The 12,125-nt window shown below is 42.5% G+C and overlaps 1 protein-coding gene across 7 annotated transcripts in view; it reads right to left on the bottom strand.

Annotated features, from left to right (window-relative positions):
* SDCCAG8 (SHH signaling and ciliogenesis regulator SDCCAG8) overlaps positions 1-12,125 on the bottom strand; it is a 154,924-nt gene that overhangs the window by 133,083 nt on the left and 9,716 nt on the right. For 6 of the 7 annotated variants that reach the window (XM_077813473.1, XM_077813474.1, XM_077813469.1 and 3 more), the window contains 2 exons: positions 6,109-6,261; positions 5,918-6,003 (listed from right to left, as the gene is read on the bottom strand). In XM_077813473.1, the coding sequence (XP_077669599.1) occupies positions 5,918-6,003; positions 6,109-6,261 (239 nt within the window). Of the gene's footprint in view, positions 1-5,765; positions 5,857-5,917; positions 6,004-6,108; positions 6,262-12,125 lie in introns of those variants that run through there. The other variant, XM_077813475.1, reaches the window with a different exon arrangement.

Below are 12,125 nucleotides of genomic sequence, written 5' to 3'. Positions count from 1 at the left end.
CAACTGTTGGGGATTTTTGCTCCTGGCAGTCACCAATGGGCTACATACCATTTTTGGAAGTCCCATCATACCATCCCCTCCATAAGCTTATCAAGCTCAATCTTAAAGCCAGTGTGTGTGTGTGGGGGGGGGGTTGGCGTTTTTTTTTTATTATTATTTTTAACACACCCACTGTTCCCCTTGGAAGGCTGTTCTAGAACTTCACTCTTCTGATAAGAAACCTTCGCCTAATTTCAAGCCTAAACTTGTTGATGGCCAATTTATAACCATTTGTTCTTGTGTTCACATTGGTGCTTATCTTAAATAACTCCTATCCCTCTGATGTATTTAGAGAGAGCAATCATATCTCCTCTCAGACTTCTGTTGGTTAGCCTAAACAAGCCAAGCTCATGAGAGGAGACTAAAAAAAGATAGGTTTTCCTTTCCTCGGATCATCCTAGTAGCCCTGCTCTGCACTTGTTCCAGTTTGAATTCATCTTTCTTAAACGTGGGAGACCAGAACTACACACAGTATTCCAAACGAGATCTCACCAGTAATGGTACGAATACTTCCTTGTCTCCACCGGAAATACCTCTCCTGATGCATCCTAGGGCTCCATTATTACATATGAATCTAATCTTACAGCACTTATTCTTAAGAGTACAATATAAATTAACTGAGAATGTAAAGAAATCTGTTCATCAAGCTAAGACTCAGGGGTCAGCAACCTTTCAGAAGTGGTGCGCCGAGTCTTCATTTATTCACTCTAATTTAAGGTTTCTCATGCCAGTAATACATTTTAACATTTTTAGAAGGTCTTTCTATAAGTCTTTAATATATAACTAAACTATTGTTGTATGTAAAGTAAATAAGGTTTTTAAAATGTTTAAGAAGCTTCATTTAAAATTAAATTAAAATGCAAAGCCCCCCAGACCGGTGCCAGGACCCGGGCAGTGAGAGAGCCACTGAAAATCAGCATGCGTTCGATAGGTTGCCTACCCCTGAGCTAAGTTATGACGACTTTTAAAAGGCCTCTAAGTTTGGGGGTCGGTTTTTGTTTTTTTGGTGAGTAACTTTTCTTTAACTTCTCTAACAAATAAAATCCCAATTTCTGAGATTTAAAAATTGACACTCAAATTGTAACAAAATTTATGACAGGCTACTTATTAAAATATCACTGAACTGAAATATGCCATTGGTTTCAGAACTAACTTTCCTTACTCTTCTTTTCAAAAAGCCTAGATAATGAACTACTTTTTGTGAAAGTACAATAAATACCTTTGATTTGACAGCTGCATTTGCATCTCTGTAACAATGCACAACAAAGTGTTTGAAAATGGAAAAAAAGGTTACTTACTTTCTCGTAACTGTTGTTCATGTCCATTCCACATTAGGTGTGCGCGCGCCACGTGCACGAGCATCAGAAACTTTTTCCCTTAGCGGCTCCCAGCAGGCCGGCGGGCCCCCGCAGTGGCACCACTGCGCCCCGCATATATACCCCCGCCGGCCCAACCCCCTCCAGTTCCTTCTTGCTGGCGACTCCAACAGAGGAGTAGGAGGGTGGGTGGTGGAATGGACGTGAACAACACATCTTGAAGAACAACAGTTACGAGAAAGTAAGTAACCATTTTTTCTTCGAGTGCTTGTTCACGTCCATTCCACATTAGGTGAATTACAAGCTTACCTCTGGAAGAGGGTAGGAGTCACGGAACAACTGCTCGGAGGACCGCTCTGCCAACTGCCACGTCCTCTCAGGCCTGCTGGTTGACCGCATAGTGGATCGTGAAGGTGTGCACTGATGACCAGGTGGCTGCTCTGCAGATCTCCTGGATCAGGACCTGTGCCAGGAACACCGTGGAAGTCGTCTGCGCCCTGGTTGAGTGGGCCGTGACCGCTGGGGCCAGAACACCTGTGAGCTCATAGCAAGCCCAGATGCAGCTTGTAATCCAAGACAAAATCCGCTGCGCCGGCACTGGGAGGCCTTGTAACCTCTCGGTCACAGCCACAAACAGCTGTGCGGATTTGCGAAAGGACTTGGTGCGCTCCAAATAGAATGCCAGCGCTCGACGCACATCCAAGGTGTGCAAGCTGTGGTGACTTGGGTCCGTATGGGGTTTCGGGAAGAACACCAGCAGACAAATGTCCTGGCCCAGATGGAATTGGGACACCACCTTAGGGAGGAATTTGGTGTGCGGCCGGAGCTGCACCTTGTCCTTGTGAAATACTGTGTATGGTGGCTCAGAGGTGAGGGCCCTCAGTTCGGACACCCTTCTGGCCGAGGTAATGGCAACCAGAAACGCCACCTTCCAGGAAAGGTGGAGGAGAGAACAGGTAGCGAGGGGCTCAAAAGGGGGTCCCATGAGTTTAGAAAGGACCAGGTTAAGGTTCCATGGAGGGACTGGGGGCGGGAGTACAGGAACACCCTCTCCAACCCTTTAAGGAACTGCTCCACCACTGGGTGGGAAAACACCAAGCCCCCCTGAGAACCCTGGATGGAAGGCGGAGATGGCTGCCAGGTGCACTCTGAGTGAGGATGGAGCTAGCCCTTGCTGCTTGAGGTGCAGGAGGTACTCCAGAATGGCCTGCACCGGGGCCTGGCCCGGCCGCACCTGTTGGGGTTCACATGAGAACCTTTTCCACTTGGCCATATAGGCTGCACAGGAAGGGAGCACTGGCTCTCAAGGGCGTTTAGCCACAGATCCTCCACGCCGTCAGGTGCAGTGACTGCAGGTTGGGGTGGAGAAGCCGCCCGCCGTCCTGCGTGGATACTGTTGCCTCCGGCACTGTCTGGCGTCAGTGAGGGGAGCGGGACCGCTGCATCGAGTAACTTGCCCTGGATGGGGCCCCTTGGTGCTCCTGATAGGCCCAGAAGGGCCAATGGCCTGGCGGCCCCCATTAAAGTTGCCAGCTCCCCTGAGGGTCCCTGCTGTCCGGGCCCCGGTGAGATTAGCTATAGCGGCCAGAGCCGGCGCCGGACTGCGGCGATGCCGATTGCGAAGGCCATGGCAGTACTAACTATCTGCACCGGCGGGAGAATGAGTGGCTCCTGGCGGAGCGGGACCGGGACCAGTATTCCCTGGACCGGGACCGCCTGCAGGAGACCTCTGGTGCGGGCCGTCTCAACTCCTCCTGGTGCTGGTCTCTGGGCGGTGCCGGAGAGCGGTGTGCCCTTCCTGGCTTCTTTGCATTGACCCGCTGCCGGTGCCGCAACCTCCTTCTGGGCCGCTGGCAAGTGTGAGTCTGCAGAATCAGAGCTCGACTGGGACCAACTCCAGGAGCAGTGCTGGGACGGTGTCTTCGAGCGGCACACCATTGCCAGCTTACCCCTCGACAGCGCCCGAGGCATGGGTGCTGGAGGGTTCTCCCCATATGGGAGAGGGCTCGCCACTGACAGCTCGATGAGGTCCTTTGCGGCCTCAAAAGGTGCCAGGCGTAGAGGACTGATTCATTAGGCCCTCGAGCCCATCATCCGCACTGAGCTCACTTAGGTCTGGGCTCGGTGGGGCTTGTGCCGCCAGGACCACCTGTGTCAGCACCGGTACCGTGGCCTTCCCGCTCTTGTCGGTGATCGGTGCCTTGGGAGGCGCCAGTCTCCTGTGTGGGGAATGACCACGCCTTCCTTTAGGCTGCGCCGGTGGCCGCACCAGGGAGGACGAATGGTGCCGGGGCCTAGCCTGGCGTTCCGGGGCCGACAGTTTACAGTGCTTCGCCGGTGCCGGGTCTCCCAGTGGCTCTGGGGCACTACGCACGGAGGAAGCCTGAGCTGGCATCAGGCACTCCGGGCCCAGAGGCTGCAATGAGGCCTCCATCAACAGTTGCTTTAGCCGAAAGTCTCTTTCTTTCCTTGTCCTTGGCTTGAATGCCTTGCAAATCCTACACCTTTCAGTTTGATGTCCGTCCCCAAGGCAAAGTAGACACGAGTCGTGGGGGTCACTAACTGGCATAGGTTTGCGGCACGTGGCGCAAGCCTTGGAGCCGTGGGCCTGCGGCATGCCCCGTGGCCCGGGGCCAGTGCTGGAGGCCTCCAAGCCCCTAATCACTTAAGTGTTCACAATCTATATGTAAACGAACTGCTAACAGCTACTCTAAAGGCTAAGGGACTGCTGTTCTACGAGAGAGAGAGAGAGACAGAGACAGAGAGAGAGAGGTTGTTCCAACGCCGCCACGGACGGTAAGAAGGAACTGGAGGGGGTCAGGCCAGTGGGGGTATACATGCAGGGCGCAGTGGCATCACTCGGGGGGGCCCACTGGCCCGACGGGAGCCGCTAAGGGAAAAAGTTGCGCATGCTCTTGCACGCAGCGCGCGCACGCCAAATGTGGAATGGACGTGAACAAGCACTCGAAGAAGAACTATCTACATTTTAATCGTTTTCTTCATTACGTGAAAAATAGTACTAACATCTAACATGAGAAACTTTAACAGGAATTCAATGCAGCAAAAAAACGGATTCAGTAAAAGGAAAGGATGAGCTACAGATTTTCTAAAAGCACACCAATTCAATCTAATTTTATTCAGTGAATAATTTGACTTTCTTCCAAAATCATCATCTCCTTTGACAGAGGGAAGAAAAGATAACTGAAAATATTAATATTTCTGATAAACCTGTCATTATCAGTGAAACTTCTTTATTAAGAACATTTCTCGTGTCTTTTGACAGGACTAATACATATTATTAAGCAATGTGTTTGCATTTTTTAAGATAACCTTACTTAATACAGCAAAATTCCTATTTATTTTTATGAACACTGTGCCACATAAGCTGGGGAGCAGATTAAAATACTGAGCTCACAACAAGAAGTTTGACTAAAACTCATATGAAATACCAAGACTTTTATGTGAGAGAAATAAAATGAAACTAAAAGTCATTGAAACATTATCCATGTTTTTAAATATTGAAAGTAATTGTGTGTGAATATAGTGGTTAGGAAAGGTACCAGCCTAAAGACTGAAGTTCTTTATTTATCCACAACGCAGTGGCAAGCAACAGGCAGCATTTGTGCAGGATTCAACACATTATCCTATCACCATGCCTCAATCCTGACATAGAGAGATCACTTCCAGGAGTGAATGGTTTTTTTTTTATTATTTGACTGTTTAGCATGCATAAGGTTAGGGTAGTCACTGGAGGCTGTCAGAGGGCAGAACTGTCACCAAATTCATTTAATCTTTGATACTGAACAAGCATCAGATAGTAATAACTGATTTGAACGGGCCCCATAGAGGTGAAAGGCTTTCCATATATCCCAGTGCAGAGTGCAGTTCCACTTCAAGAGGGATGGATGTGAGGAGATTCCACAGGGCATGATCTTCCTAAACCAAAAAGCTCATTTCCACAGCAAACCTCTTTTGTGTCCCTAAGCAGCAGAATTTTGGTGCAGAGCTATAGAGTTTGCTGTTACATGGATCAAAGAGCAATTGTACAAAAGGCAAAGGGTACACCACCATCAGAACCTCAAGGCTGCAGTAAGTAGCCAAAAAGGAAAGTAGGATCCCTTCATCACCAGCCCTTATGGAACCATCCTCACTGGCAAAACACTCTACGCAGACTTCATTTCCAAAACAAAGAGCTAACTTCTGGTGGAGAAAGGAGCAGCCAAGATGAGGGAGCCAATACACACATGGGTGCCATCTGTACTGCCGAGGGGATGTGAAGGCCTGGATTCCATAGGAAGAGATTTGTGGCTCTTCTACTGTGGTCACAATAAATTAATAGCTCCTATAGTGCTTTTCCTATCTTTAGTTCTCAAAGAGATTTACAAAGGAGAATTACTCACAAATACTCACTCTCTCTCTACTGAGAAGTAGCCAACACCCCCCATAGGATGATTAGGGAGATTTGGGGCCTCTTATTCTTCATGGATAGCAGATAACATGCCTGTTGGGACAAGTTATTACTCATTCAAAGTTACATGAAGAAACTAGGAGTAAATACATACTGAGGATGACATCTTCCTCCTCCTTGATGGAGATACTTCACTTTCTAGTCCTCCTTGCTCTCGCAATAAAGCTTTAAGCTGATTAACTAAGAAACAAAATTAAACTACTGATTAACAATCAGACTTGATGGAAATCATACAATAATTTTGCTCTGCAGTTCTGAGACTAACTGCCCCAGAATATCATTTACCTGCATGACTGTGTTGCAGTTCCTGCCAGGCTGTTTCCCCACTCTCATCATTACTTGTGGAGGACTGCTCAAATGCAACTTCACTTTCTCCCACTGTGGGATCTTCTTCCCCCAAGGCATATTTCAGTTGATGGATACTTTTACTAGCACGGTCTGCGAACAATAGCATGTATTAGCCATCAAAAACAAGAGTCTTTCCTTTCTGATGAAAAAGCAACTCAAATCTAGATTAATTTACAGAACCAGTATTTTAACTCTGTACAAAGATAGTAGGGTGAAATATATTCAGCCTTTGCCTGAATTAAGGATTTAACCTCATTTCTACCTTTGGTGAGTAGCTACCAGGAACTGCCTGACAGACAGGCAGAGCCACTGTAAACCACAATTTACAGTAGTACAGTTTATCTGTTTTAAGCAGACATTAACCACACTAGTACAAATGGCAATGTACCTATCCACAATAGGGGGCTACACTGGTGCAGATACACCAGTGTTTGGCTACTGACTGAAATCCCCAGGGTAGAAAAGGCCTCAGTTACTAATTATGGACTTGAATCTGCAAACACTTACTACCATGAACAACCTCATTGAGTTCAACAAGACCGTTCATAGTCTTAAGAGCTACGCTGGATACAATGTGCAGGATCAGTCCCTAAGTAGAGTGTTGGGGATTCTAATGACAGCCACAAGATAAAGCATTATTCAACAGAACTGTTAAAAATTATCTTAAAGCTCAGCAAACTGGTTTGTCGATTTACAATGGCAATTAAATAAAAGTATCAAAGGAGTTCTGAACAGACTTGAAAGTTAACTAAGAACAGATATTTCCACTAAGTGCTTGGGAAGAAATGGGAAAACAATTTCTAATATTTTATAAAGTCATTCCAGAATGAACCAAAATCCAATTACACAATTGTGACACAATAAATATGTTCCTTTCATTTTCAATGTACCTTTTTAGTACAATGCCTATACTTTTTTTTTTTTTTTTTTTTTGTGCGCTAAGCTGGCCTTGTTTGAGAGCCAAGTCTCTTTAACTTGGCCAAAAATGTGAAGACGACATGACTGGAATAGATGTCCTGTTATCTAGTACTGACAACTTCAGGACTACTTTTTAACCCTACAATAAATGTTTTCAGATAACCTCAAGGCAATTTCAAAAATATGGTCTTCTGTGTTTTCAAGGCCTTTAAATATCACCTAGACTTTTTTTTTTTACTATGAAATTTCTTTTTCAACTGTTCGACAGGTTTAGAATGGTTATTGAAATCTTTACATTCCGCTGTATAATAATAAAAATATAATTATCAATAGTACCTTAGCTCTGTTCACGGTGGATAAAAATCGATTTTTTTTAATTTAAATTGGATTTTTTTGATAAATGCTTTTTGAGGAACAAACCTATCTAAAAATAGTTTTAATTAAGATACATTATGGCTCAAAGATATGTCATCATGGAATAGGGATTATAAATTCTAGTTCTATAGTATGAGACAATATAATTTGTGTAATGTTTAAGAAAAGTTTTGTAAATGAGTTCCAATAGTTCAAGGATTAGGGACCCAATTTTATGGGGTTCCACAGGCTTCTACATAGATTTAGGTTAGTCTTTCTATCTACACAATGGGACCCAGTGCTCAGTCTAGAAGATACCATCAGAGATGCTTAGTTTTGCAGTTCTCAAACTGTGGATTTATGTCTCCAGAGATAACATGCTTGTTAACAGCAAAACTGTTTTTAAATAAATACATACATACATAGAGGTGAAAAACAACAGACCTCAGCTCTATTGTCCATGTACACAGAGTCAATCCCTTGCCTCTCTCTAAAAGTGCAAAGTTTCAAAAAGTTCAATGAATAGAAGATTGTTGGGGGAGGAACAGATCTGGACAAGGAGAAAAAGCCTGGAAATAATTGTGAGACGCGAGGGACATATGCTTGTTTTGTTAAAATATAATAGGTTTGCTGTTGAAGAAAAAAATCCAAAATACTTAACGCTGTTGTTTTAGTTAAATAAAACAATTTAAATGTCCGTCCGGTGATGTTCTCCTCCTAATACAGTACGGCAAGAAAATCCTCCAAATATTAATGATTAACGTGTTGGAGATAGTTCACCTCCCAACGACTTCATAAATATCTGCTTCAATTACCTTTGGTAAATGAAATAACTAAAAAATCATTCATTTTCTGATATAGCTGTAAAACTAATCTGAAAAGTTTTCAAAATAAATCACTGTTTAAAAAAGTATAGTGTGTACCTTCTAAAAATGAAAACCTCCATCTATCTCTGAGTTGTGAAGAATATGTATTAAAGTTATAACAACCAACAAGAATGCACTTTTATGCAGAAAACCAAGATTACATTGAGTCTTCCTGACCAGCGATTTAAATCAAATCCACCCTGTCTCTGTTTAATGTATTCTTTTGTTTGATAATGGTAATGGCTACTAGTGGTCATTAAAGAAACCGAGAGCACTGTTTATACGTATAGAACTGTCAGCCCATGAGGTCCTGAACAAATTTCAATTCAAGCAGTTACACGCTGCTTATTTTAATTCTTCGGACATTTTCAATAGGATAGAATTTTTCATCTTCATTTCTGCTGCTAAACTGATGTACACTATGGCTGTAAATAAGATCAGCTGCTGCAATTCAGTTGATGGGGATGTTACTTCTCCATGACTATTACCTACTTTACAAAATTGTTTGCAAAGTCCTTTGAGATTTTCAAAGACATACAGAACTGCAAAATATCTCCAAACTCTATTTATACCTCATTCAAACCAGGTGAAGTGATGTGTCTTTTTCCACTGCAACTTTCAAAAATACCAAACTGTGTAACTGATCCCGCAAGTGGTCCCACTGAAATCAGTTTAGTTCCATGTGGAAGGAAGCATCTACCCATGCAGAGCAGCTTGCAGGATCAGAGCTTGCAACTGAACAGCAAATTAGGTGCTGTTTCACAGACTGCATATATATCCATAATGGGTCTATCATCTTTTAGTAGATGAGAATCCAAGTCCTTTCACTTAACCTATTTCTCAGACGTTTGCAAATGTTATATTACTATTAATACTGTGGGATTCTAGTCATTCATCATTCAGGAACTTAAGACATTTTTCTAGATTTCTTTGGGAAAGTAATAATATACTTGTGGGGGGGGAAATATTTTCTCACCAACAAATTTCCATGCTGACATTTTTTAATATTTTTCTTCAAATTTATTAAGTACCTATTCAAAGCTCCAGATACCTTGTATAATTAAACACATAGAGAACATAATAAAATTGTATATCCAAAGACTTTTCTCACACCAAAAATCTGATGTTGCTTCTTTACTAATAATTAGGTGGTCTAAAATAAGTCAGGATAAGAAGTCCATCTTCATCACTGAATTTCTGTACAAGTAGCAGTTTATTTAAATTATTATTGATATTGACTTTCCATGAACATCACATATTCAATGCTTGCAATTAAGTAGATCCATTATTCAACTTTTCAATATGCCACATTTTTCAGTTAAACTATTATACACCAAAAGCAATGACATTGGGATTCCCCAAATATAACATTTCTCAACACAGCTAACTCAACACTAAACAAATTTAACTAGAATTTTATCTTCTCTGTTAATTCACAAAGCTACCCCCATTACTCCTCGCCCATAAACTCAATGTAATTAATGGAAGAAACAGTTAATCTTTGAAGTACTGATAGATTTTAATTAAAAAAATATTTCCTATAAAAGATCAGTTAAACTGAAAAGGTCCCAAATGTGCTTCAGAACAAGTCATTTAACCAAGGTTACACTACTACAAATGGCAAATTATAGCATGGCTGGTGCTGAAAGTATGTTGTGGGTTTTTCAAATCTGTTAAATGACTTTGTCTAGCAATCCACCAAGGAGCTAAACCTGTGCGACTTTTGACTAATGTAAGCTGTCAGGTGGCTTATAGGCCTTCCTAAATCCCCTACTAAATATAAATTTATTACACTCAAACTGGTCTATCATCTTGAGTGCGGACACCTGAACAGGCCTCAACATTAGAAATCCTAGAATATTTGGCTTCTTACACTCAAACTAAAGCAAGCCTTTTTCATTAATACGGCTTTTATTCTCTTTTCTTGATGTCCCAGTATTTTTTTTAACTTTGTTGGAACACAACCTACATTTGGGGAAGAATATATGTAAAAGATGTGACAGGTTTCAGAGTGGTAGCCATGTTAGTCTGTATCAGCAAAAACAAAGCACAACAAAGAAAATAACAGAACGCCACTAGCCATCACCTTCAGCCCCCAACTAAAACCTCTCCAGTGCATCATCAAGGATCTACAACCTATCCAGAAGGACAGTCCCTCACTCTCACAGACCTTGGGGGACAGACCAGTCCTCACTTACAGTCAGTCCCCCCAACCTTAAGCAAATACTCACCAGCAACCACACACCAAAACCACTAACCCGGGAATCTATCCTTGCAACAAAGCCCGATGCCAACTTTGTCCACATATTTATTCAAGTGACACCATCATAGGACCTAATCACATTAGCCACACTATCAGAGGCTCGTTCACCTGCACATCTACCAATGTGATATATGCCATCATGTGCCAGCAATGCCCCTCTGCCATGTACACTGGCCAAACCGGACAGTCTCTACGCAAAAGAATAAATGGACACAAATCTGACATCAGGAATCATAACATTCAAAAACCTGTAGGAGAACACTTCAACCTCTCTGGTCACTCTATAACAGACTTAAAGGTGGCAATTTTGAAACAGAAAAGCATCAAAAACAGACTCCAACGAGAAACTGCTGAGCTTAAATTAATATGCAAACTAGATACCATTAACTTGGGTTTGAATAGAGACTGGGAGTGGCTGGGTCATTACACATTTGAATCTATTTTCCCATGTTAAGTATCCTCACACCTTCTTGTCAACTGTCTAAATGGGTCACCTTGATTATCACTACAAGTCCCCACCCCACTGATAATAGCTCACCTTAATTAATTAGCCTCTTACAGTTGGTATGGCTACTTCCACCTTTTCATGTTCTCTGTATGTGTGTGTGTATGTATATCTTCTTACTATATGTTCCATTCTATGCATCCGATGAAGTGGGCTGTAGCCCACGAAAGCTTATGCTCAAATACATTTGTTAGTCTCTAAGGTGCCACAAGTACTCTTGTTCTTTTTGCAGATACAGACTAACACGGCTGCTACTCTGAAACCTTCCAATTTGATATATGCCATCATGTGCCAGCAATGCCACTCTGCCATGTACATTGGCCAAATCGGACAGCCTCTACACAAAAGAATAAATGGACACAAATCTGACATCAGAAATCATAACATTCAAAAAGCAGTAGGAGAACACTTCAATCTCCCTGGTCACTCAATAACAGACCTAAAAGTGGCAATTCTTCAACAAAAAAACTTCAAAAACAGATTCCAATGTGAAACCGCAGAACTGGAATTAATTTGCAAACTGGACACCATCAGATTAGGCCTGAATAAAGACTGGGAGTGGTTGGGTCATCACAAAAACTAAACCTAATTTCCCTAATACTAATTTTCCCCTACTGTTACTCACACCTTCTTGTCAACTGTCTGAAATGGGCCACTCTCATTATCACTTTAAAAGTTATTTTTCCTCCCTTGGTATCCTGCTGTCAATTGAATTGTCTCGTTAGACTGACCTCACGCTTGGTAAGGCAATTAACATCGTTTCATATATTTATACCTGGTCCTGTATTTTCCACTCCATGCATCTGAAGAAGTGGGTTCTAGCCCACGAAAGCTTATGCCCAAATAGATGTGTTAGTCTCTAAGGTTCTACAAGGACTCCTTGTTGTTTTTGTAAAAGATGTATTTGGGATAAAAATAAATAAAAATGAAAATAATAAAAATAAAATAAATAAAAATGTTGCAGCCCGACCTTACCCAAGCCATTGTCATATGGCTTCATTTTAGTAAAGCAGGATGAAATTTAAAGGTGGACGTGCCTCTGACACCC

Source organism: Eretmochelys imbricata, chromosome 3 (genome assembly GCF_965152235.1).
Source record: "Eretmochelys imbricata isolate rEreImb1 chromosome 3, rEreImb1.hap1, whole genome shotgun sequence".
In the NCBI taxonomy this organism is placed as follows: Eukaryota; Metazoa; Chordata; order Testudines; family Cheloniidae; genus Eretmochelys; species Eretmochelys imbricata.
The sequence above is the reverse complement of the archived record's forward strand: the minus strand, read 5'-3'. Positions and strand labels throughout refer to the sequence as shown.